The 27802-nt window shown below is 41.7% G+C and overlaps 1 protein-coding gene across 1 annotated transcript in view; it reads left to right on the forward strand.

Moving 5' to 3' along the window:
• MCTP2 (multiple C2 and transmembrane domain containing 2) overlaps nucleotides 1-27802 on the forward strand; it is a 189501-nt gene that overhangs the window by 21953 nt on the left and 139746 nt on the right. The window contains exon 2 of the mRNA XM_019637847.1: nucleotides 13806-14340. Within this exon, the coding sequence (XP_019493392.1) occupies nucleotides 13873-14340 (468 nt within the window). The 5' untranslated portion in view covers nucleotides 13806-13872. The remainder of the gene's footprint in view (nucleotides 1-13805; nucleotides 14341-27802) is intronic.

Below are 27802 nucleotides of genomic sequence, written 5' to 3' on the forward strand. Positions count from 1 at the left end.
AGGGCGCTTTTTTTAGATTTGCTTCTATTTGTAATAGAGAGAACGCTTTCTTCAGTACAACTGACATCTTTGGTATGAACAGTTATTTACATATACAGTAATACCTTGGTTTGTGGGCATAATTTGTTCTGGAAACAAACTACTCGTATTGCAAGACATCGCTCGTTTACCACGTTAAAATGTATTAGAAATATTTGCTTGTCTTGCGGAACACTTGCGAAACACGTTACTAGCAATCCAAGGTTTTACTGTAGATGGCTAAAAAGTTAACTGTTAATTTTTTTTATTATTTTTAGCAGTTGGTCGCAGTGTTTATCACTATCTGACTAATAATGTTTGAATAGTAATTTATGTGTACCTGTTTTCCCTGAATAGCGATACATCTCATTTAGATAAGACTTCTAAGAACATATGTGTAGTACAGCAAAGGGAGCATGTACCCCATGAGGGATCCTGGGGTGCTTTGGTAGGATGGAGTAGAGGAGGGCTCTGGGCTTACACTGGACAGATTTAAGGAGGAACCAGGGGAAGTGGGTACCAGCTCTGTGCTGGGCGCTGGCCCGAAGTCAGGGCAGGTTAACAGTTGGGTACCCCAGTAATCTTTGTTCAAGAGGCATAGAGTTAGAGGAGCTGGCAGGAAACATCATCACCCAACAGTATTGAGTATTACATTGTTCTGCAGCTATGGCATGATCTTGGGGGAAATGTTTTCTGTTGCCCTTGCGGCTGGCCTGGCCTCTCTCTCTGGTAGCATGTCACAGTCTGATTTTTAGGACAATGACTTTTATTTTCTCAAATGTCCCATGAAGACGTTTGTTTGTTCCTCTTGGTCACGTTCTAGTGTCCAGAACAATTCTTGACGTATGGTCCAGAACAGACCCATGTCTGTTGAGTGAATGGACAACTTTTACCGATTACATACTTAACTTTGTCCTTAGGCTGTTCCCTTACACACTATGGGGCTCCTTTCAGACAGAAATGGAAGTCTCAGTAAATACTGCACAAATTTGTGTGGCATTATTTCGATCAGGAGGCTCTTAAGATGTTACTAAGTGCATTTATATATCAGGAAGGCAAACTGTCTCAGGGATTGACATTTTTCCTGTGAGCGAGGCTCTCAGCAAAGTAAAGGATGCTTTTGAAAAGGAAGTATGACTTTCTCATGTTCTTTTTTCCTGCGTGGACACAGCAGACAGTGGGTGATATAAGATGTGTAGGGCATGGCATTTCCACTCAATGGAAATCTGAATCACCAGAAAGCTAAAATCTGGAAAGCAAACCAAAGAACCTTTGATTTTTTACTCTTAGCTGGTCTTCCTCTTCCCATTCTTGCTTCATATGGGACACATTCTCCACCAGTGTGGTCCTGACAATATATAACAAATTAGATTCATCCTTTGACCAACCTTCACTTCCTCATTTCCCACCCCTCATCATCACTGCCATGACTTCTGAGCTCCATTAAAATAAAATCTTAAATCTGCTGGTCCCAGCACCTTCTCTGATGCCATCTCTTCCTATTGTCCTCTAGCTCATGCAGATCTGGCTATATTGACCTCTTTGATGTTGCTAGGATACAGGGAGCATGCTTCTAGCTGGGGGGCTTTGCATGACTCTTCCCTCTCTCTGGAATCCTCTTCCTCAAATACCTCATATTTCTCTTTCTTGTCACTTAGATGACTTCTCATATGTCACTGCTTTCTCTGTGAAATGGCTCCATCTCCCCTCCACCCTGGAATATAAGCTTCAGGAGAGCAGGTCCCCTGTCCAGTTTGACCACTGAATTGAATATATAAGAGGTCAAGTCAGGCTTGGGAAGCTGATCCTGGAGGTCTGTTCCAAACAGGAACTTTCAGCATTTAGGATAATTCACATCAAATTCAACTTTATCTCCCATACATCTTTTGCATCTGCAACAGTGGTGTATAATCACTGTAACAACCTGGGAGCATTACAAAGAAAACTCATTTTCTTTTTAGAAACATTGCCATTTAAAGAATATGTTTAAGACCGGCTGAGTGACACGTTGGTTAAGAGTTGGTTTGGGATGCCAGCTCTGAGCAGCAGGGCCCCAGTTCGGATCCCATATGGGCCAGTGACGCTGCACCCTTTACAGCTAAGATGCTGAACAACTCGACTTGGAGCTGGGCTGCCGTGAGTCGCTGGTGATGGCGTAGGCTGCAGTGGGGCTGCAGTGGGCTGCCAGAATACTGGGAGCAACCGGCAGCTAGCGTAAGCTGCCAAGAGCCACCATGAGCAGCTGTCCAGTGGCGGGCGACTGATATGCCTCACCTGGGAAGAGCGTAATGATAATACCAACATGGGCCAGTGAAGCGACGTCCTCCACAACTAGACTGAAGAACAAAAGGACAGCAGCTTGTCTGTTCCTCTTCCCCAATTCCCCAATAAAAATCTTTAAAAAATATATATATGTATAGTCATTTCTGCATATTGGCTTTTCATTGTGCTCCAATCTCATGAGTGTTTTTATTCCCTATGTTGTGTTTTTTATGATGTCACAGCTAAATGAAAGCTTCCGGTCACCAGATAATTGGATTTATTTTAATGTTGTGAGTTTGAATTTCTGCTCTAATTATGAGTAATTCCTCTCTCAAAGGAGATGCAAATCTTTTTTTTTTCCTACCTTTGCCTCATCACCTGGATGCCCAGAAAGGCATGTGTGTCTACTATTGAAAATGCAAATTATGTGAATGGGCTGGAGGAACCAAAGGAAGTAGCGCATAATGTAGTTTGTAAATGTTAGGGTAAACTTGAGACAAATGAGATCATTTGTTGAAATTAACGCTTAATGAATTCCCCAAGAGAAACACCCTTGAGCGGAGCTGACAGCAGTATTTACCGAAAACCCTATTTAAATCACACTTGGATTTTTTTTTTTTTTAAAAACAAGCATCTTGCCTATTTCAGCTTGTCTGGTTTATATTATGTGTGTTACCTGATCCTTCATTTTGAAAGCAGAGACGCAATTCTAAAAACAGTCATTGCCTAAAGGGGGAAAACAAATTCTTTTCTTAGTATTGCAGGTTATTAATTTTTTTTTCAACAGATTAAAGGATTTAATTGTTCAGGTGCTCTAGAAATGTTCTCCCCATTCTTCTTTCACAATACATCCTATCAGCAGATACTTGTTAGAGCAGGCACACCCAGTGTCACTTCACATATTTACTTATAAATTATGCACATGTACCAAGGTACCGATATTACATATATTATTAAACACACACAAAAACAGTAATTAAAAGGACACACAGAGCAGTCTGAATGGAAGTTCCAGTATTTTCTTCCCATGCCCCATGGCTATCCTGGACCCTCCCTAGGGCAGGCTCAGTCCACTGTGGGGACTCCTTTCCTGAGCCTAGAGCACGTCATAGGTTTGCCAGATCTCAATTAAAATGCATCATGAAAGGTTATACAGGCTGCACAGGGAGACTGGAAGGAAAAACATTTGCTAACAGTCCCCCCAAAAGCTCCTTGAACTCTCTTTTTCTTCACCTTCATGACACAGTGCCTGGTGTCGGGGATGGTCAGGGGGAGCAGGCATTGATGTTCTGTCTATTTCTGTTGCTGTTCTCTGACTTTAGTGGTTATTGCTTCATAAATCACATCCAAAATTTCAGAAGTCAAAAGCCTCTAAACATGGAAACTTTATTTTTTTTAACTTCTTTGGTAGCAAATGCTGACTTGAACTCTTACGAAGCCATTTGGTCTATGTGTCCCATTTACTGTGACTATTGATATTTTTGATGATGAGGTGTGGACCAAAACACTTTTTCGGTTGTTATGTAATCTATAATACTTCCTCTCTAAAACGTTAAATTCTGAATTCCAAAATAAGCCTGGCCCAAGAATAGCACATAAGGGGAGGTGGAGCTGTGCTGTTTTTATTTCTGCTTTGAATCCTGAATTGCCTTGTGGTTCATGCTCTTTCTTGCTAGAAGACCGTTTTGTAAAGGATGCTACTTTCTGAGGGCCATGCTTGTAAAGGCTTACTGTGTATTACGTTTGTAAACTGAGTTTCATTTGAAAAGTATTGTTTGAAGATTGCACTTGTAATTTGTGCTTCTCATGTGCATGTATGTGTGTGTGTGCGCGCATTTCCTAGTCTGCTTTTTGGTTGTTTTTGTGTGTGTGTGTGTGTGTGTGTTTTAAGCAACTTCTACCATAAACTGTTCCTTTTGGGAGATGACTGGGAAATTGCTGGTTAACATACTGGCCTAGCATCATTTATCAAGATCAATGGCCTATAAAGTCGCTCTTAATTTTAATTTTAATTGTGAAAGGAAATCTGACAATGACTGTAAGATTTATGGAAGCCATAGCTGCAGTGTTTATATGTTCCATGTAGCATGCATCTAAAATATTTATTGCTTCTCAAAGCGTATTGCAAAGGTTTGTACTATATTACTTTAGTTACAAGATGAATTGGGCATGTAGGTCCTCTATGGACCACCCCCCCAAAAAATCTAGATTATTATTTCTTCTTTATAGTATAAAATGGACTCCTGGTTTCAATCTTTGTGACCATAAGCCTGTTTACTAAGCAGGGCAAGATATATTATGTACTTGCATTTTTGGTTGAATACTGTATTTATACTTAAATACAGGTATAATATTTAAGACAGGGATTGGCACGTAAGCCCATAAATGTAAGCTATTAATCCACTCAGCTATCCATATTCAACTTTCCTTTATATTTTTCTTAAGGATTTTATTATGCACCACCAACAAAAACACCCTACTCCGCCCGCACCCTCCCCCACCCCACCCAATAAAGTTAAGGAAAACAAATGAAGGTGAAAGGTTCTCAAGTATGAAAAGGTGCAACTGAAGTCATGTTAGAACAAACTACGGTTAAGGAGAGATAACTATCAATTCGGTCCCTAGTTCCAACCAGTCCCAAGAAGAAAGGCCTGATCCTCACTATCTTTTGGATAAAAGCAATTGCTCAGGAGGTACACAGCCATCTTTTAGAACTGAGTTTTAAAATTTTTTTTCCTTGTTTCCTCCTTGGATACCTTAATATTCTGATGCCCGTTACACTGATCTGTAATTTGTTCACGTGTACATGTGTCTGTCATTCAACTTGGTATCTTGGAGGGTGTGCGTTATCTCGTTAACCTTCAGATCTCCAGGCCTAGCCACCAGGCACTAAGTCTGCTGATATCCCTGGCTTCTGATGTGACTGCCAAAACACTTGTCTCTACAAGAGCTGTGTGTTTGCTCTGCCTCTGATGTTATCAGGAATCACACACTCTCCATGCACTAAAAGGGCATTGGGTGTTCTATAAAGATAGTGAAAGTACAGGAGAGGCAGATAAAGGAGCCTAATCCAGTGTGGCTTGTATAAGGGGCCCCATGGACTCCGAGGGACATTGTAGCTGGGGCCCCGACAGCCATGTGCCTCTGTTATTAAATAGTTGAAAACATGCACCCTATCTGTATGCATTTGTGTGTGTGTGTGTGTGTGTGTGTGTGTGTGTGTGTGTGTGTGTGCATGCATTTATTTACCTGGAGGTTGTATGAACATAGTTCAGAAGTAGAATCATATGAACATTTTAATTTGCAATAGAAGTTGTTGCAAAGGAAAGATGCCTGTTGTAAAAGTAGATAGTGTAGATAGTTGCCTAACTCAGAAATTTTTCTAAGTATTATTCAATTACACACTTAAAATGGCTAAATTTTATGTTATATAAATTATACCTTCATAGAGAAATTTTTAAAAGGAAGGATGAGATGGAGATGAAATGAGCAGTATATAAACATTTAAAAACCTATTATAAGTATTAAAAACCTTTTGCTCTCACCCAATTTATTAATAATTAAATACTCATTTTTATTAAGAGCAGTGTGATTAAACATGTCATCATTAACATTTTTAAATTAACTGTTTGATTAAAGAAAAGCTCCTTCTAGGAGTATAATTACCACTCTTTCATACTTTTGCCTGTTTTTCATTATTAGGATTATCTTCAGTGCATAGTTTCTTGGCAAGAATCTCTTTCAGTTAAACTAGGTAACATCTTTAAATTTCTTTAGCCAGACGTGCAGGCACACACACATGTTCTTGTACACACACACACACACACACACACACACACACACACACTCACTCCACAGCCTCTCGCTCTGCACACCTGTATGTACTGAGAGCCTGTGGCCCGTCATCATCCATCCTCCCTGACCTGGGAAACTTCCATTTTGCCCTCAGAGCAGCTAAAAATGCCCCGTGATGGGTTGACAGATGGACTAGGTGAAGAGATTGCGTTCTCGCCCCTTCCCTGGCTTTATATTTCTCCATCAGCACTTTGTACTGTGGGAATTGCATTCGTATGTTTTGTGATTTGTTTGTACTTTTGTTATTTTAATTTTTAAAAAATCTGTCTCCCCCTCCAGGGCGTACATTCCCTGAGTTCAAGAGCTTTGTTTGGTTCCTTGTGGCAGTCCCAGCCCGTTGACACCAGTATCGTGGCTGGGTAAATATTGCCAAACGGGCGAGTCAATCTGCGTGCTAGATCTCAGCAGCGATTACCTTTTCAGTTTTAAAATAAAGACACGCAAATGTTACACACTGCCCTGCTCTCCACGGATTTCTTACCATTAGATTATAAACGCCTTGTGGGCAATTTTTGTTTCACTCTGATAAGACCCAATAGGCACTCAGGTACTATTTCAGTACTGATTGAATTTTGGGAGAGAAGAGAATAGAGTTAGCCCTGAGAAAATTATTATTATTTTTTAAAGAACTCTTTATTTGTCTTTTTTTTTTTTGTATAGAAGATGTTATTGGTAGCTTTTTAAGACTTGATAGAACCACGTTTGCCAGATTTTTAGTTCTGATTGGGGGTCCATTAGTGGTACACTATTATTAATATTATTGTTTAAGCTGTTAGTATAAGGACTTTTTAATTGCTCTAGCTACTGTCTTCTCTTATGTTCAAATGCTATTTCTAAAGCGTCTATTGAAATGTCTCCTATGGAAGAAGTGGGCTTAGTTGGGCTTGGTTTCAAATTCTGCCAATTTTCAAGCTCTCTTCAAATTCAGTTGTAATCATAATTAACGTTTTAAACAGATAATAATATAGATTTAGCCCTACAACTCTGGTTGTCTGAGTCATAGCTTTTCAGTGATTTCATTGTGAAGGTTTGGGCTTAGTTTCAAATTTTGCTAATTTTCAAGTTCTGATCTAATTCAGTTGTAAGCATAATTAATATCCTAGACAGATAATAATATGAATTTATCCCTACAACACTGAGTATCTTTGAGTCTTATCTTTTCAGTGGCTGCCTTGTTGAAAACCCGTGTCTCAGTGTTAATTTTCAGTGTTTCTCATGTAAGCAGTGTGGTCTACACAGGCCCGGCTGAAAAAGTTTGCAGTGCTGTGAGCCTGGACAGGTTGTATTTGCCTCATCTGTAAAGTTGGAGTAAAAATGCATATTGTATGAGGTCATGTGGAACGCCGCTGATGATGTCTGTAAAGCAGAGGACACAGGGCTAGAAATATAGGAGGGGCTGATAAAGAACAGTGGGGCTGTTAAGCGCAATTATGTGAAGAACTGAATTACCTACCTTCTCTTACATGTGGTGTGTGGATAGTGAAGACGAACACACACACACATGATGGGTACCAGTTCAGTGAACAAATAATTATTGATTGAGCACTGTCACCCAGAGAAGCTGTGCCTTTAGCATTTAGAATGTCACATTCACCTACTTCTATCCATGAATCAAATCCTTCCGCTTGACCTACATCCCTTTTCTCCTTCAGTTGTTTGAGAGTCATCTAATCTGTTGCTTCCATTTCTTCCATTCTCACTCCGTTCTGAACCTATTCCAGTTAGATTTTCTTCTCCCTCACGCCACCTACAAGCAACACCTGGTGCCCTTGTCCACTTTCTCTATAAAACGCCCTTCCTCTGTCTTCTTTGTTTCGAGTTCTGTTTGTCATAGGTGACACCCGCCCCCCCCAAGCCCATAGTTTTTTTGTTTGTTTGTTTGTTTTTAAGTCTCCTTTTCAAGTTAATTCTGCTTGAAAAGACTACTAAGGGCTGGAGTTCCAGAAAACTCATTCTGCCTTTTCATTTTTTACTCTTCCTGGCAGTCTCATCCGTTACCATGCCTCCAGATCCCATCTGAATGCCAGTGTCTCCAACGTCTGTCTCTAGACTGGACCTCTCTCTCAGCTCCACTATCATGTGCACAGTGTCCAACTGGGCTTCTCCACCGGAAGTTCTCAAACACAGAGAAGCCAGTGCTGAGCTTAGAATGTCCCCTGAATAGCTGGACTTCTGAGTGAATGGCACTAGAAGTCTTTGGCTGGACTCAATCTTGTCATTCCCTTCTCTCTCATTCCCTTTATGGAGTTCTGTGAATTCAACACCATTACCATTTCTTAGTACCTGTCCTTGCTTTTTTACTGATACAACAAGACAGAATCAAAAGAACACAGATCTACACACACAGTCAACCAGCTTCAACTGACATCTATAGAACCCAGCAGCTACAGAGGAAACCATATGCTGAGCCATAGAGAAAGCATCCAACTGCGGGGGAACGAAAACATAGGAATTTTTTTTTTCCCCCTGACTTAATCCTTAGGAATTAAGCTGGAAGCCAAAACACGATGGTAACTAGACAATCCCCTATATTTTCGAAATTAAACACGACACTTTTAAAAAACCTGTTGTCATAGAAGAACTCCAGTTGGAACTTAGGAAATATTTTTAATTGAATGGTAATGAAAATAAGACATATCAAAAGTTATAGGATGCAACTAACTCAGTGCTTCAAGGGGAATGTTTAGTTTTAGGTGCATAAATAAGAAAATAATGCAGTCTGAAAAATCAATATCTAATTTTCCACGTCAAGAATTTTTAAAAAGAATAGCCAGTCAAACTCAAAGGGTAGAGAAAGAAGGAAATAGTAAAAAATAAAAACATAAATCAATTAAGGAAAAATTCGTTTTAGAAAAGACTAGTGAACTGATAAATCCCTTGTAAGACTAATCAGGAAGACAAGAGATACAGATAAATATTACATATATACTGTGACATATTGAATTGGAAGCCCTGGTCAATGCAGAAAGAAAAAAAATTAGGTGTTTTGGAAAAGATGAAACAAAACTGTCCTTATTTGAAAATAATTTAGAAGTCTCCATTGCAAACCAAAATTAATTATAATTTTAGAGACAAATCACAGAGTTAATAAATGAACTCAACAAAATGGTTGGAATTAGAATTCATGTATAGAAACTCAATTGTTTTCCTGTGTACTAGGAATTCGCAATGCACCTATAAGAAAAATATCAACAACTACAAAACTGTGAGGTACTTAGGAATTAATTTAGCAAAGCATGGGGGAAGTGCCTGTTGTGAAAATTAAAAAATATATAGCCAATGATTATTAAAGATCATTTATAGTTACATAGACACCACATGACTCAGTGATCGTGCTCCTTGATATTTACGCACATGAGCTGAAAACTTATGTCTGCATAAAAATTTGTGCACAAATGTTTACAACAGCTTTATTCACAATTGCCAAATAATAGAAGCAACCAAGATAGCCTTCAACAGGTGAATGGATGAATACACTGTGGCCCATCCATATAAATGGAATATTATTCAGGAATAAAAATAATCTGTTCCTTACATGGAATTGATCTGAAGAGACCTGTCTACTAAGGATAGTCTCCTTTGATGGTGGTGGTGGTGGGTTGTTTCTGCTACAAGAACACTTAAATATACCCAGGTGTACAGATTCTTCTCCCAGTTCTATCAGAAATCTAAATAATCCTGTTGAATATCATTTGCCTTTATCTTTTCCCATAAGCATACACCATCAGATTTTCCCTTTGATTGAATTTAGAGTAGATTTTTTTCTTTTTCCTCCCCATTTTATCAGGATGTGATATGAAATTTTCTGTCTGCTGGTGAGAAAAAGGAAAACAAAAACAAAACTTAGTACGATAGCTTGGTAATGACACATTCTGACTAGTAATGACTACTTGCTGTGCTGTCCTTCGAATTGATATTTTGATGGTGAAAACAAGGCCTTTTCATCACATTTGCCCTAAATGAGAACTTTGAGAAGTTCCCTAGGAGTCTGTGTCACTGAATGACTCTAATACGCATAATAATAACTTAGGCTGCTGTTATTCTCAGAACCTGTTTGCTTCCTTGTGTTTCTTATTCAAATCCTGGTTGTGGTTTAGATTCAATCAGAACCTTTAGGGCTGGTGTTTAAAAGGTCTGTGGTTCGTTTTCCATTTGGCCAATTGCTAGCAGCCAGCTGGGGAGGATGTCTGGGTTAAAACCATAATAAATGAAATTTCCATTAGGCTCCTTGGCTCGGGACCATTTCCTGTGAAGACCTTGTCCTGCCCTTCGTGGTTTGAAGAAGCAGAATGCTTATTTTCTCTCAATAAATGAAAGCTGAAGTTTAGCAGGTACAGTGAGTGGCATAGGTGTCTTGTGTTGTGAAGAGATTGTGCTTGTAGCATTGATGCTTTGCAAAACATGAGTTACATTTTAAGCTGTAGCTCTTTAGATGTTGATAGCAATCACCTATGAATTTATGTCATGGCAGAAAATGGAACAAATATGTTTACGTGTCTTCATAAATATCCTTTGGGATGAGGAAAACTGAGCATATTTCAATTCTCAGAGAGTTGGGTTTATCTCACCAGCCTTTTTTTCAAATGGGACTGTTCTTTAGATTCCTTCTTTCTTAAGTTTCTGAAGAATGCAGTGTGGATGGAGGGGTGACATTTTTAAGCATCAAAGAGATCACAGTCCAACAGTGTGTGTTAGCTTTATGCACAACTTAAAGAACACTTTTTTGCCTGGGCACATTTTTGTGTTTCTGTGTTTGCAGTTGTACACCTGGCTCTGTATTACTTGCACACATGAGGGCAATTATGGTCAGAATGCTTTTGCAAAATTTATTAAAAGAGTTCCGGTTCCCAGTAAAATATGAATAAAACCACTCCAACCTTTTTTCCTTAATAAACACAAACATCAAACCTGTATAAAATGCCTGGTGACCCTAGTCGAAAAGTAAATATCAGCATGTGAATTAGGGAACAATACTAGAATTGCAATATCACTGAACTAGAGGTGGGTTTCCTTGGGTTTTTATTTTTTTCCTCTCTCTATGCTAACCCCCCAGCCTGAATTCAATGCAGCCCAAAATCTAAAAGTCAATATTGGGACACAGACAGAGGTCCAAGAGACAACCTCTAGTTCTGACGAAAGGCGCAGAAAAGGGAAGTCCTAAAGCTCAAAGAGATGGGAGAGCTCTTCTGCCTTTTTGTTCCCTTTTTGTCTGTTTTGTCACGTCCCCGCCCCCTGGCTGTCTTGTGGCAGAGGCAGCAGCCGCAGAAAAAGCAGCTGGCAAGGGGAGATTGCAGGAGCCCAAACAGTGAGTTAGGGGAACATCCTTTGTATGTGGTAAAGCTGTACGTAGTTCTGAGGGGGAAGGCTACACCATTGCTTGTTTGGTCTTTCTTCTCTCCCCACCTCCCTCCCTCCCTCCTTCTCCTCCTCCTCTCCTCTTCTCCTTCCTCTCTCTCTCTCTCTCTCTTTCTCTCTCTCTCTCCTCTCTCTTCTTCCTTCCTTCCTTTCTTTTTCTTTTCCTTTTTAAATATCTCTCAATTCTCCCACTACTCTGGTACAATCATAGAAGTGGGTTGTTTCTGATTGGAAGAGTGAAAAGGGGCATTTCAGGGTACCAGCAAGTATCAGATTCAGAGGGGATTAGGAAATGATCCCATAAAGTAACTGCTGGACTCACCACAACCTGCACATGCATGGAACTGAGCCTTCCTAGCATCACAAGGGCTTTGGGGAGGGAGATGATGAATAGAACTCCATCCAAGGGCCAGACTGCCTGATACACGGTGCACACCCCATGCAGATCCTGCATAGCTTTTGCAAATAGAACTGACTGAACTGTTCACAGCAGGTTGGTTGGAATTTATGGCCAGAAGCTAACCAAATCAACTATCCGGTGAAACAGTAAAATCAACATTCTCTATAGATTTAAATAAGGCTCAGAATTTGATAAGAACATTTAATCCATATTGGCATATGAAAAACTACAAAAATCTCAAGTCACATGGGAAAGGCAGTTAACAGATGACAATGAAAAGAGGACTCTAAAGCAGCCACTGTAACAATGCTCAAATGAATGACCATGAAGCCTGAAATGAAAAGTTAAGATAGAAAGTTTTATCAGTAAAGAAATAGGAGATATGAAGTAGAACCAAATGGCAATGTTAGAACTGAAAAATGCAATTATCCCCACTTTGCCCCCCCCCCAAAAAAAACCCCAAACACCTTACTATATGGACTCAGTAACAGAATGGAGATAACAGAAGAAAGAAAGAGGAAACTTGAAAATGAGTCAATCAAAATTATCCAATGTGAACAAAAGAGAAGAAAAGCTGAAGCTCTCGTTTGCTTTTCTGAAAATTTCCTTCACAGCTTTGCCAGTTCTTCTGATCTGGTACATTGGAATAAGGACAGACCTCTCACTTTTATAAATGTTTTTCTCTCTAGTCATCATTATTTTAATATAAAATTTAAAGATACTAGATGGAACCTTAGTTGATATGAGCATGCGTTTGTCCTTCAAAACACACACTTAACTCTGGAAAGGAAGATGAAAAGTTTGAAGCAGGGAATGGCAAACTATAGTGTGCTGCCCTTGTTTGTAAATAAAGTTTTATTTGCTGACTGGGTTAAGAGACACAGAAGGACACTCCCTGGATCATAGTGGTTAAAAGATACTGTTATTGTTCTAGTAAATGTCTTTAGCTCTGTTTTCCCTGGAGAGAAAATAAGAAGTCTCACTTTTTATTTTTAATTTTTCCCACTTTATTGAGGTATAATTGACAAGTAAAAATTGTATATATTCAAGATGTTCAACGTGATTGATTTAATGTACATATACATTATGAAATGAGTACCACAATGAAGTTAATTCATGTATCCATCACTTCACATAGTTACCGTTTTTATGTCTGTATGTGGTGAGAATACCTAAGATCTACTCTTCCAGCAAATTTCAAGCATACATGGGTGTTATAAAAAAGACGAGGTAACAGGTGTCAGAGGGGGTGTGGAGAATGGGGAACCCTTATACGCTGTTGGTGGGAATAGGACTTAGTAGAGTTGTTATAGAAAACAGTGTGGAGCTTTCTTAACACTAAAAACTAGAACAACCAAATAATCCAGCTAACCCATTTCTGGGTATATATATCCAAAGTAAATGAAATCAGTATCTCATAGTGATATCTGCGCCCCCATGTTCATTGCAGCATTATTCACAATAGCCAAGATATGGAAAAACAACTCAAGTGCCTATTGAGGGATGAATGGATAAAGTAATATAGATATAGATATAGATATAGATAATTTAGCCGTAAAAAGCTGGAAGTGCTTCCTTCTGCAACAGCATGGGTGAACCTGGAGAACATTATACTGAGTGAAATAAACCAGAACCAAAAAGCAGCCTTCTTATGAAGCATCCTTTGTGTCCACCAAATAGTTTCATTCATTGCTTTAACTTTCCTATAACTACTTTAATTTTTTAAAAAGTCTTAAAAATTCAGTTAGTTCCTTAAATAACCTTCTCCTGATATTTGTCAATGTTCCCAATCTAGTGTTTCACTTGGGATCACTCCATGGAACGTGCACGGTTTTGGAGCCCTGGCTCCCACTTTGTCGGGCCCTGACGCCACACAGAAGTTTCATCTTCCTTCTCCTTCTCTTCTGTTTTCTAGGAGCCCCTGACGTTTTCAGTTGAGACGCACTCTTGTGCAGAGTGGCCCCCGGGGTCTTAATGTGGCCATGGATCTTGATAAACCCTCTGTGTGGGGCTCATTCAAACAGAGGACCCGGCCTTTGTTACTCAACCTGAGCAAGAAGAAGGGGAAAAAGAACCCAAACAAAGCCCTAGACGTAAGGGACAGGCACCGCCTGGACCGTCGCCTCAGCCTGTCCGTCCCTGACCTCCTGGAGGCCAAGGCCTTGGCCTCGGAGGGCCGGCCTTACTCTGGGCCCCAGTCATCCTACATCTCCGTGCCCAGCAGCCTGTCCACCGCCGGGATCTTTCCCAAGAGCAGTAGCAGCTCCTTGAAACAGTCTGAAGAAGAACTGAACTGGAGCCAGGAGGAAGCAGGCCACCTCCATGTGCTGGAAACAGACTCCGAGGAGACTTTCGCCTCCCCCGCCGAGGACCGGAGGGCCTCTAGCAATGGCGTGTTTGATCTGCTCCCAAAGCCGCCCCTCGGGGAGGAGGTGCTGGAAGAGCCAGAGGTGAGGCCAAGGCTCGGTACTTTCATGCTCTCTGTCCTTCCTTCCTTCCTTCCTTCCTTCCTTCCTTCCTTCCTTCCTTCCTTCCTTCCTTCCNCCTTCCTTCCTTCCTTCCTTCCTTCCTTCCTTCCTTCCTTCCCTCCCTCCCTCCCTCCTTCCCTCCCTCCTTCCCGCATTCCCTCCCCCTTTCTTTCTTTCTTTCTTTCTTTCTTTCTTTCTTTCTTTCTTTCTTTCTTTCTTTCTTTCTTTCTTTCTTTCTTCTTTCTTTCTATCTTTCTTTCTTTCTCTTTTTCCTCTTCTTTTTAAGTGCATTGAGTGCCCTTGGAAAATCTGGTTAGGAGTTATTTTCGTGGTTAGCTTGGATGGAGAGAATGTCACTTACAAGAATTTAAATTGAGGTCATATTGATTGCACCCAGTGTTCCCATTAATTTTAGGGTTGACCTCTGTGTATTTTAAAATGATTCCAAATAATCTTTCTAGGACACTTTAAGGCATTAAAAGCCCTATTGGATGAGTTTTCCTTTTTCTGTCTCCTGGCAAAGAAATTAAGAGCATAATTTTTTCTTTAAATTTGCTTAAGTACGTGCCCACTTCTGTTTCTATCTCTCTCTGCACCATTGCCCAGACTTACCACAGACAAAACATGCACATTTTCCCAGTCCTAAGAAATGTATGTCTTCTTTTGACCGCCAAAGAATTTGAACTTCCTCCTATTTCATATGTGTGCGTGCGTGTGTACGTGCGTGTGTGTGTGTGTGTGTGCGTGCACGCACACGCACACATACCTGTGGGCAACTTTCACTTCCATTTGCAAAAAAAAAACAAAACAAAAAAACCCAAAAATTAAAGGAAACAAATCTTAGCAATTCAGTGATTTTTACAAAGCTTTAATGGTTCAATAAGATAAAATGGCCAGATATAACTGTGAGACAAATCTTGTATTTCTAGAAAGATCAGTTTAAATCCAATCAATCACTTGATAATGATTTTTTGATCCATTTAATCATATATATATATATATATATATATATATATAGTCTCATATATATTTAAATCATATATTTATGACACTGAAGTGAAAGCATTGTTGAGGAAAGGGGTTAAATTTTCTATATTTTAGGTTAGTGCAATAATTGCACAAAAAACTGGTTATTCAACTGGGATTTTTGGTTTTACTTTTAGAACCAAGGCCTATTAATTATGTCATTTATTTCCATTTCATTGGGGGATGGGCTTGTGGATATTTGGAGGATGTGGTTAGATTCACTTGGAAGCATTATTATAATATGTTAGGATACCACTACCCATTAAACGACTTTACTATTTTTTAATTGCCATTAATATTTATGAAATTCTTTTTGTAACAATTTTATGATTTTTACGGTATTTATAGATTTGAAATGCATGTTTCCACATATCAAAATATAAATTAAGTGAATTATTACAGTATGAAGGTGGTAACATATTGAATAGTTAACTGAAGGTTAAGCTTTACTTCTTGTTATTTATGAATTAATGAGAAAAAAATGGGTGGGCTTCTTGGCTTTGATATACTAAGAATCTAACATTAGAAGAATTTTTTTGAAGTTAGTGCTGTTAAACTGTTTTAGCATTTCAGTAGTCTGTGCCGAATATAAATATTTGAATGCCTACTTCGGCCCCATTAATGTTACAGCTGGAAATAGAGATGGATAAGAGGGTGACCCTGCCGTCAAGTTATGATTTATCTGTTGGGAGACAGCTTTGCACAATACTAAGGGTAGCCCAGGAGGCAAAGAGACTTGGAACTAACTGTCTGTGCAAACCATCCATGCCTTGCCTCCTGGATAGAGGAGATCGGTGTGTGGGGACCCAGGGAAGGTTCAAACTGGCCCACAGGATAAGAAGGAATTGACAGGTGAGCAAATATGGTGACCACGGGCCTGAAGTATGGATGGCTCAGTTAAGGGGGAGGGGCCGAGCATTTTGTCCTGCCTGGACAGGAGGCCTACTGAGCTTTCTGGAGTGATGGAGGTCTGGAAGGATGGGCTGTGCTAAGGGGCTGGTCCATGGTGGCAAATGGATGGCTGATGGATCGATGCTTGGTTATTTTCTTCATTCTGGGCTAAATGCAGAAAAAAGCCTGGAATAAATAGAGCTCTTTAAGGATGAGTTATTCTGGGTAATTTTATTTTCCCTTTCAACTCAGCTATTTAAAACAAAACAAAACAAAACAAAACAAAACAAAACCTTCCTTGCAAAAGAATCTTTTGTTTCTCTTTTCCTGCCCTAGGAGGTACAAGATAGAGACTGAGGCTGATTCTTTCTTCCATGGCTACTTACTTGGGTGTCATTTGTCTGCTTGGTGGCCTGTTTGCAGAGCATGGAGGGACCGGGCTGTAGCTCATCAGACCTGTAGGATCACTTGGGGCAGAAGTGCATTGTTCTGCCCACCCCTTCCTTTTCTCTTCCCACACTCCCTGCTGCATAGGGTGGGTGGGTCTGCATTGCGTGGGCCCCTCCTACTTCCTGAGAACCAGTTTACCTGGAGGCACAGAAGCTAGCCCCTCCCCTGCTTTACAAGGCTATGTAAATTTGGAGGGTGGATGAAGTTCTGTATTTGTATTCTCAGGGCCTCAGATGGTGCCTGGCTCATAGCAGGTATTGGTACAGACATCAATAATAGCTAAGTGGGCGTTCAGGTTAATGCGGTTTTGTTAATGTCTTCATTGTGAGTTTTCTTCAGCTTACGATGTAATTAAAGTCAGCATTTTAAAATTTCTTTTTGGAAAAACCCCATCGTGCACTGTACATGAAATCTCTTTGTATACGAAATAAAAGAGATTTAGGCAGGTGCACACTTTTCAGCCCACGTCTTACAAGTTCAAATTTGAATTTATTTTCTCTGCCTTTTAAAAAAAATGAAGATGGAAGTCCTGTTGAATTCACATCACCTGTGAGTTTTGGCGTTGGTTCATCCATGTCTTGGACCTGGTGCATCTGTTTCTTTCTAATGAACAGCAAACATATTTCTGCCGCTTTCATGGAATGAGGAAAAGATGAGGAGGCAGAAAGGGGTGGGTTGGCATGTGACACGCCTGGTGTACAATAAGGACAAAACAGATGTTTGCAAATACTCTTGGTGGAACTTAATTTGTTTGTCACTTTCTAGCGGGGGTGAGGGAAGGGCACCCGTGGTCTGGGGCACCCACTGGGTTGGTCTCACCTGTTTTGTGCAGGATGCTGACTGGGTTTCTGGCTGAGCCTGTAGCAGTGAGAGATGACCCCTGATATCAGTATTGTCTGAATGTCCTAGTCACTTCCCAGTGCTGCCATTGTCCAACGAGGAAGTGTTGGCTTACAGCTACGGGGGAATGGAATGATGAGGCAAATAAGAAAGAGACGAGTGTCTGTGGGCATGCTCAAACCAGCCATAAAACCAACATGAGAAAAAGGGGGTTCAGAGTGAAGACTACGTTGGTAGAAGAGGATCCCCCAGACTTTCCTAAGCCCTGGGTTCCTGTCACAAAGAAGCCTTGTTTCACGTTGCCTTGACAGAATTCACTGTCTCCCCTGAATGGCCCCCACAAATACAGATCATCATTTCCTGGCAACAGCCCCATTACCCTCCTAGTGGCTCAAGCGAAAAACCCATGAATGATGTCAGACTGTTTTACTTCCCTCGCTTTTCACAATCTAGGAAATCTTCATGTTTCTATCTCACATCTGTCTCCTCCTCCCTTGTCCACTTCCTTCTTCTCTTACCAGAATCCTCTCCTCCCTCAAGGCCCAACTGAAACCCTCCTCTGTGGTTCTTTTCCCGACTCTACCATCAGTACACTCACCCTGTCTTTGTTTGCACAGCATGCCACTCGTACTGTTACTGAGTACCAACCTCATTCTGCTTTCTGTACAAATCTGTAGGGAGAGAAAGGAACAGAGACAGGTAGAGAAGAAAAGGCAAGGGTGTCACTGGGTAAGACCCCGAGAAGGTCACCAAGACCTAGACTCATGGTCTGGCTCTGAGGACTGACTTGTGATAACTGAATGGTCATGGGACTGAGCTCCAAGTGACAGTCCCAACTGCTGTCATTTACAGTGAGAGCTGAATACTTCCTAGACTCTCACGTCCATTTCATTGTTGCCAAGTTCCTTTGAAAGTCAAATCCTAATCAACACCTATTTATTTCATGAACTCGTTGGGAGAAATGATCATTTTCAGGCCTGGAAATACTTGGAGAATCCACGATTGGTACATTTCCTCCCCAAAGTCAGCCTGTGTAAGACGTCTCATAGAATCAGATTATTTTGTGAATGTGGAAACAGGAAGGTTCCATACTGAACAGCGTCTGGTGTGCCATCCATCTGACAAAAGGACCTGGGCTGCAAATGAGAGCCTGACATACTCACACTCGATTTGCTAGAACCTGCTATATCCATCTCAACGTGCCAACCTGCCCAGCCAATGGAGCCAGGATTCTTCAAGTTTTATGACATACACTCTCTCTTCCCTCCATAGGGTTCAAGGGCAAGTCCAAATGTTTACTTAGACTTCCTTGCATGCCCTCTCCTTTTTTTTTTTTTTTTGATTGACACATGATTGTATTAGATGTATAGTATCTCTTTTAGTCAGGCTGATATCCTAGTATGGTTGCCTGGCATCCAGGTTGTCTGCTTTCGGTGACTTTGTATGTCTGGTCTCTGATGGGAGGAAGGCAGTCTTACGGTTTCATCTCATTGCTCTCATCCTCAAGACTTGGGGCCTAGGAGGTAGTAAGGCATCTTCCACTATGGCCAAACACTACAACTGCCTTGGATTAAATTAGGTGTTTACAAGTCGGCCCTCTCGTGAGATTGGAAGCTCCTAGAGCAGTGGGTCTCAACCTTCCTAATGCCGTGACCCCTTAATACAGTTCCTAATGTTGTGGTGACCCCCAACCATAAAATTATTTTTGTTGCTATTCTATAACTGTAATTTTGCTACTTTATGAATTGTAATGTAAATATCTGATATGCAGCATGTATTTTCATTGTTACAAATTGAACATAATTAAAGCATAGTGATTAATCACAAAAACAATATGTAATTATATATTGTGAAATATTTATAATTCATGAAGTGTCATTTTACCTCCAATACTGCTGCTTTCAACACAGCAGCTGCATTCTACTCAGTAGCTGCTCTCCACACATGTGTGACTGGTCCGCATAAGTACGTTATGGCGCCAACCCTATCACATACACCTGTATTTGTACGGGGTGTATGTGATGGGGTTGGCGTGATGATGTCATCACGCTGGGTACTCGTATGTGGGTGTATCTGCAGTGGGCGGACCAGCCTGGAGACGGATAGAGGAGCAGTGTCTCGGTTCCTAAGACCATCGAAAATATGTGTTTTCCGATGGTCTTAGGCGACCCCTGTGAAAGGGTCGTTCGACCCCCAAAGGGGCCGCGACCCACAGGTTGAGAACCGTTGTCCTAGAGAATGGTGAGAGAATGGTGGTAATATCTTCTTTTTCTTCTCCCAGCCTTCCTGCAAACCTTGCTTGTGTGACACATATAGATCCCTGTTCTCTCTGCAGTTGACTTCCAAGCCACAGGCCACTTCTAGGTGCCGTGGGGGCCTTAGGAAATTCAAGGTGTGATGGATACATGGAGGCCCTGGGTGGGTAGGCTGAGTTCTAAAGGAGCTCCCAAATGTTAGATTAAATATGAAGAGGCCAAAGTTAAGGAGACTGTGAGGGAGAGTAGTGTATTTTTTTTCTTCTTTCCTTCTTACCTTGCTTTTTCTCCTCACTTCCCTCCCCAGTCAGTATTCCCCCCAATAGTTGTTTTATAAGATACAGGGGCCCCCCATTCTCTGTGGGGAATATGTTCCAAGACCCCCAGTGGATGCCTAAAACCATGGATAGGACCAAACTCTGTATATACTATGTTTTTTCCTATATGTACACAATTACGTTTAATTTATAAATTAGGCACAGGAAGAGATTTACAATAACCAATAATGAAATAGAACAATTTTAACAATAGACTGTAATGAAAGTGGTGTGAATATGCTCTTGTTCTTCCTCGATCACTCTCTTTCTCTCTCTCTCTCTCAAAATATCTTGTTGTCCTGGACGCACCCTTCTTCTTGGGATGCTGTGAGATGATACACTGCCTATGTGATGAGATGAAATAAGGCAGACACGTTGGACAAAGGGATTGTTCACATCCCAGACAGGACAGAGCAGGACAATATGAGATTTCCTCATGCTACTCAAAGTGGCATGCAATTTAAAACATACAAATTGTTTATTTCTGGAATTTTCCATTTCATATTTTCTCACCATGGGGAACTGACACCTCAGAAAGCTAAGCTACAGATAAGGAAGGGGGTGTGGGGTGGGGGGCGGGGACTACTAAACTCTCACCCGCCTTGTAAAATCAGTTAAGCATTTCGAAGATACAGAATGTTGCCCCTGGTTCCTTCCCACAGTGTTGATGGTGGAATTGAGATTGGACCCAGACCTTGAGAAATGTGACTAACTGTACTAAGCAGTTAGTCCCCGGTCAGTGCTAGATAACCGGCTGAGGTGGGAGGGGAAGGCACTCTGAGAAGGTGGGGAGGAAATTGAAGGGGCTGTGTTTGGAGACTAAGAATCAGATGGAGAGTAAAACTCGAGTAGTTGAATTTCACATCCATGAGGCTAGAAAAACAGAAAGCTCTTAGCCTCGTCCCTGGCAGTCAGCAGTCCCCAACGAGGACGCTCTGCTACGATTATGGTTGTACTTACTAGAGTTGTGATAATTATTTTTATCAGTGTGTTTTCAGAAGGAAGTAGATGGCCAAGGAGTGTTCCTCACTTGCCTAATGTCATCCAGCGAGTAAGCACCTGAGCCGGGATCTAAATCCGGGACTGTCTACCATATTTCCCCATGTATAAGATGCACCCTTGTTCAAAAAATTTGGGGTCTAAAAACTGGGTGCATCTTATACAGTGGTTGTAGTGTTTTTTTTTTAACTTTCATTTCCCGCTTTTTTCGTGCTTGTTTTTGTCCTCATACAACCACTGTATAAGGTGCACCCAGTTTTTAGACCCCCAGTTTTTTGGAAAAGGGTGCATCTTATACATGGGGAAAATCCAAAGTCTGTGCATAAACGTGTGCATACAACAGGAGTTTGGGGATACTGTCTGAGACTTGGGAGAACTCAGAGCTGGTGATCTAAAAAAAAAAAAAAGAAAAAGGTGATCATCAAAAGAAGACATTTATTTTTCTGTGTCCACTGTGCCCTGTTAACAGCAAGGATAATTATATTGGTCCAGCGGGCTCCTTACCATGATCAATAACTAACAATCTTGAATGGCAGGATTATTACCTCCCCATCATCCACGCAGTGTCCCAGTGGGGTACATCCTTCCATGACATTTCATTTGGCAGTTGGAGTTTTTAAACAACCAGCTTTGGTGCTACCTTATGTGGATGAGTTGAGCGGTTTAGAAAAGAACCCTGTTGGGATATTTCCAGAAACTGTGCTTGGCAACCACAGAGCTTCAGTTTGGTGACCACAGAGCAGCAAAATAACAAACCACTGAGGGGAGGAGACAACCTGCAGCTCAAAACCAAACAAGTGCGTCAATTGCTCCTGATGTCGATTACGTGTTCTTTACTATTTTTGTTTTATCTCAAAAATCACTACTCAACATTATGGTGTCCCTGAGACAGGCGTGTCAGCCATACCCCAGTGTCCTTTTTCTTCTTCCCTCTGTCCTTCGCATCCGTTGAGCACCTACTGTGTGCTGATCCTGCTCTACGCACTAGTAATACAGCAGTCAACAATGCAGACAAAGATCCATTTTCTCGTGGAGAGCCTGTTCTCAATGGTGGCAGGCTGCAGATATATTCAGAAAGCAGTCAATGTAATGGAAGGAAAGTAAAGCAGCAGGAGTACTAGGGAGCGCTGGGGTGGAGTTGTTGCTGTTCCCGAAAGACCTCTTCTGAGATGCGAACATATATGCAAAGACCTAGAGGAGGCAAGGAAGCAAGTATGTCTGTCTGCAGGAAGAGCCGTTGCTGAAGGGCCGTGAAGGCTCCAGGGAAGGTTGTGTCTGCTCTCCCCAGTGTAGACACCAGAGAAAGGAAGCACAGGCTCAGGCTGACTCGCTGTGTGTGGGAGGGGCGATGGCTCTGCCCTGATGCTTCCCAGCCAGTTCTCTAGCTTTGTCATGATAACAGGGTCAGTGGGGAAGGGAGGGTCAGAATTAAGGGAGGGAGTTGGGGTACTGACAGCCTTCGTTGAGATGTTTTTTTTTTTTTCCTCCAGTGTTCCCAAACACATCTACTGTCTTAGTAATAGAATAAATAATAATAATAATAATAATAATAATAATAATAATAATAATAATAGAATAGCAACACCAATCTAATAACCCTTACTGAGAAGCCATGTGCAGGGAACTCTGCTGAGTACAATATAAATATGATTTCATAAGATCACATCTATGTGCTTCACTCAACATACACAGAGCCTAGTACAGTGTCTGGCCCAGAGAAACTGCTCAGTAGATATCCTCTGAATGAATGAATTTCCCTCCTAACAACCTATAAGGAAAGTACCTTTTTTTTTTTTTTAATTTTATTGGGGAACAGCCATGGTCATTGGTTACACATTTCTTTCATGCTACAATGGCATAGTTGACTCATTTAGGGAGGGTGCAGCTCACAGTGGCCCATGCTGGGATTGAACTGGCAACCTTGGTGTAATGAGCACCACATTCTAACCAACTGAGCTAACCCATCACCCCAAGGCAAGTATCATTTTTGTCCCTTTTATAAAAGGTCCCATGTCATGAATGTTAAGTACATTTCTCAAGGACGCCAAGCTAGGAAGCAGCAGAAAGAGGACTTCGGTGCAAACCTTTCTGCCTCCCACGCTTTGTCCACTCCTGTGCAGAGTTGCCTCTCACTGTGTCAGGAGAACGGTTTGTTTATGGATTCTCCTGGTTCCAGGCACAGGGGTGGAGCAGGGAAAAGAGTGGGTCCCCAGGGTGTTCAGGTGAAAGGCTAACTCTCCCGCTTCCCTTTGACAACCAACCAGCCTCTTAGCTCTGGCTTATTTATTCGTAAAATGGTGACACTAATCACAGCCCCTTAGAAGAAGTGAATCAGAGTATGAATTTGTAAATTATCAAGTGCTACACAAATGTAACAGGTCCGTTATTTTTTTTTAAGTACCTACCTCTAATAAGCATGAAAACAATGTATGGGCGATACATGGATAAATATTGCCAACTATGGAAAGAAGGGTTTCTTATACCAGGGGTTGGCAGACTTTTTCCGAAAGGGCCAGATAACAAATATGCCCAACTTTGTGGCCCATAAGGACTCGGTTGCAACTACTGAACTTGGTGGTGTAATGTGAAATCAGCCATAGAATATATATAAATTAATAGGCGGGACTGTGTTTTAGGGTTCAAACTGTATCTATAAAAATAAGCGTTGGGCCATAATTTTCTGACCCCAGTTTTGTGCCATCCCATGACTGAATAGGGTATCTGTATACACACACACACACACACACACACACACACACACACACACACACACACACGAAACTTATATTTTGTATCTTAGCATTCCAGGGGAATCACTTGCAGAAAACAATCTTAGGATAGTGGAAACAGAATATGTACACCTTGATTGTATGGTGAATAACCTCCTGGAACGTTTTGTAGAAATTGAATATGAGCAGACTCAGCCATCTATCTGGTAGACCTGAATTTTCCTGAGCAAGCCTTCCAATCTTGACCTTGAATTGCCGTTTTGGTTGTTTTGATTCTGTCGCTGTGCCTGGGCATCGCTGGATGGTCTGTCTTAGGCGTCTGATTCACTTTGCTTATTTTGTTGCTCCCTTTGCCCTGAAGGTATTTGTATGTATGACACAAAGTATTCATATTCTCAATAACCTAGATGTGAGTTAAGTAAGTAAATGTGTATTATATATATATGGTGTGCTATACTCATGTACTTTAATGGACTATTTTTCAAAGACTATAGAAGCGCTCTTCTCAGCCAACATTTTACTCTCATTTAGCTTTTCATGGATGTGGGTTTGTGTCTTTTTCCACTGAAGTGTAAACAGCCCGTGATGGCTTAAATTGTTTCTAATTTGGCTTCCTGTGTGTACTTCACAGTAAGGCCCTTCAGCCACATGGGAGGTTGTATTTGTACAAGATCACAGTTAGTGTACACAAAAGGAAAATATTGTTTATGCCCATCAGTGTCTTGCTCTTAAAAATCTTTGGTGGCTAGAGGAGATTTTCTTTTTTAAATAATCAACCCATTCATGCTAATATACCTTCCCACCCCCCACCCCCCATCCTGCTGAATTTTCATAAATTTGCATTCTTGCAGAGAGGGTATTCTAATCTCAAGAAAATACAAAGCATGTACGGGGACCCTTGAACAACATAGTTTTGAACTGAGTGGGGTCCACTTATACAAGAAGCTTTTTCAATAAATGTCTGTACTGTTTTTTTTAAAGATTTTTATTGGGGAATTGGGGGGATGGGAACAGACAAGTTGCTGTCGTTTTTTGTTCTTCAGTCTAGTTGTGGAGGACGTTGTTTCACTGGCCCAAGTTGGCACCATCATTGCGCTCTTCCCGGGCAAGGCAGATCAGTCGCCGGTCTCTGGACGGCCACTCACTGCGGCTGCTGGCCGCTCACGCTGGCTGCTGGCTACACACGGTAGCCCATGGCAACCCACTGCCACAGGGGCTGCAGCCTACGCCATCGCCGGCGACTCACGGCAGCCCAGCTCCAGGCTGAGCTGTTGTTCAGCATCTTAGCTGTGGAGGGCAGTGTCACTGGCCCTCATATGTGGAATCCGAACCGGGGCCCTCTGGCGTCCCAAGCCAGTTCTTAACCATCGCGCCACTCGGCCGGCCCTGTCTGTACTGTTTTTGATGTGTAGTTGGGAGCTCGTGGATGTGGCAGGCCAAAGGTATGCATTGCTACATGCCATTTTATGTAGCAGACTTGAGCATCCATGGATTTTGGTATCCACAAGGGGTCCTGGAATCACGCCCCTGTGGATACAGAGAGACAACTGGTGTAGTTAAATTTGGGGGAGTCAAAAATTATATGTGGGTTTTCAACTTCAGGGGGGTCACCACCCCAACCCCCACATTGTTCAAGAGTCAAATATATTACCTTTCCATCAATTTCAATTTAGCAAGGTAGAGTATAGATGCCAATGTGGATGCACGATCATTAAACCCACGTCTCTGGGAGGCAGTGGTGAGAGCTGTGTGAGAGACAACTGACTAACCTCATACTAGTTTTCACGCCAAGATTTTAATGCTGTATTTCTGAATGTTTGTATGTAATGAGACAGTTTGTCGCATGAACACTCTTTAGCATTGATGATATTCAGAATACAGTACTTGTCTTTTCCTGTGTATGTCCTTGGAACCAAGTTGTTTGAAATTGTTAGAACCAAGGCCTAATGGATAAACAAACTGTGGTACACCCACACGATGAAATACAACTCAGGAATAAAAAAGGGATGAACTCTTTATACAGACAACGACTCGGATGGATTTCAAGGCATTGTGCTGAGTAAAAAGATGCTGGTGTCAACTATTTGTATCCTGTATGAATCTGTATGATGTTCTGAACAAGATGAAACTATATGTGAAAACAGATGAGTGGTCGCCATGGGTGAGGGGTGGCACTTTGAGCACAGCGGGATAGCATGAAGGAGTTTTGGGGGGTGACACAGCTGTTCTGTGTCATGACAGGTGGTGGTTACACAAGTATATACATGCGTCCAAAGTCACACCACCATACACATGTGAAAAAAGCCTATTTTACTGTGTTATTATTTTATTTCAGTAAAAATGAAAAACAAACAAACAACCAACCCCAGAGTACTTGATTATGCTTTGAGAACATCCAGAAAACGGTCTAATGATAGGAGGATAGCAGGCATTGCTGATGAGAAAAATATGAGATGTGCTATTTTTAATGGAAACTCATGGATGTAGTTGCTAGGTTTACAAAGAAGGTGAAAACAATGTAGCTTTTATGCAGCGAATAATACCTTAGGCTCTATGCAGACTGTAGGGGACTGTTCAGAGTTATGCGTCCCCCAGCAGCTGTAAGCCGGTTCTTCTGCGCCTTTGGAGCTTCTCTGCCCTCCGTTATGGTGACCAGTTCCCCTCCTCGGTGTGTATATATGGCGCGTGACAGTTATGGCGACCGTGGGAACCATAACTTTAAGTTCTGTGACTTCCCTGTGAGTAAAACCAGCCATAATGCTGAATTAATGTCGTTGCTCACATTTCATTTCCATGTTGTGCTAAGTGGAAGACTTATCGCCTATTTGAATAAAAGCTCCGCTTTCGTTTTTGATGGCGTGCACGCGATGGTGGTGACGCCAACTAATCGTGCCACTTAATTAACGTTTTCATTAAGCGCAGTGGGGCTGACTTGGAAGGAAGCGCATGGGGGGCCAGGCTGAGGGCAGGTGATGCTCTTTAAGCATCTCCCATTTGATAGTAGAAGATACCCCACCACCACAATCCTTGGCTAATAACCATGTCCTTTAAACAGAAATCCTGACCCCAGCACCAGTAGTTTTTTGGAACTGCCTTCGCATGGGATTGGGTTGAGTCAAGCATTGACTCGTTTAATAAAACTGGGGACACTGATGTGAGCCAGTCAGGCTTCAGAGGATCAGGCAGCAGAGGTGGCTGTTGGCTCTGTACGTGAAAGCGTGGTGGTTCTTTTTCGATTTTTGAAAACTGGGCAGAAGAGCAATTGCTAAGCTTTCGGGAGATAGTAGTGTTGGTGTAAAAGGCATTAAGGAGAACTGTTTTGAAGTTGGGAGAGTTGAATAAGGCTCTGATGGTTGTCATAAAGCAGTCTTCAGAGAGTCCTGTCCAATTCACTTGGGTGTCTTCTTACAAATAGGAGAAGCTAAGAATGGGGTAGGAGTGCTGTTTAGCACAGGCCCTGCTGCCTCGTCTCTTTGCTGTGAGGTCGAGCCCACATTGAGCGTGAGGACCCTTTTCCTGGCTGGCCAGCAGTGATGCTTCCGCAGCCAGGGGGCTGTAGTGTGAAGTGCTGGGGCCCTGAGAGAAAGGTCCAAGTGTCTGAGATCACTTAGGACCCTGCGTGAGTGGATCTGAATTGAACGAAAGATATTCCTAGTCAAGGAACATTAGACCTGGGGCTGGTGGGGGAAAAGGAAGACGTGAAGAACTGTAGGGCCTCCATTCTTCTTGGCGGACACTGGTGAGGCTCCAGGCTGACTTGTGATCTGGGCTCACTTCTGCCAATGGCAGCATTTCATGTATGTCACTGTGTGTAGAGGAGGTAGACTAGAGAGCCCCTGCTTGTGTGCAGTCTTCCATCATTCCTCTTGGGGGCTGAGGAATTGCCCTCCTGCTCGGTAACCCAGGTTCTATTGCTGTCCGAAGCTGAAGGGGGGGG

This window comes from Hipposideros armiger, unplaced genomic scaffold (genome assembly GCF_001890085.2).
Source record: "Hipposideros armiger isolate ML-2016 unplaced genomic scaffold, ASM189008v1 scaffold_35, whole genome shotgun sequence".
NCBI classification, from domain to species: domain Eukaryota; kingdom Metazoa; phylum Chordata; class Mammalia; order Chiroptera; family Hipposideridae; genus Hipposideros; species Hipposideros armiger.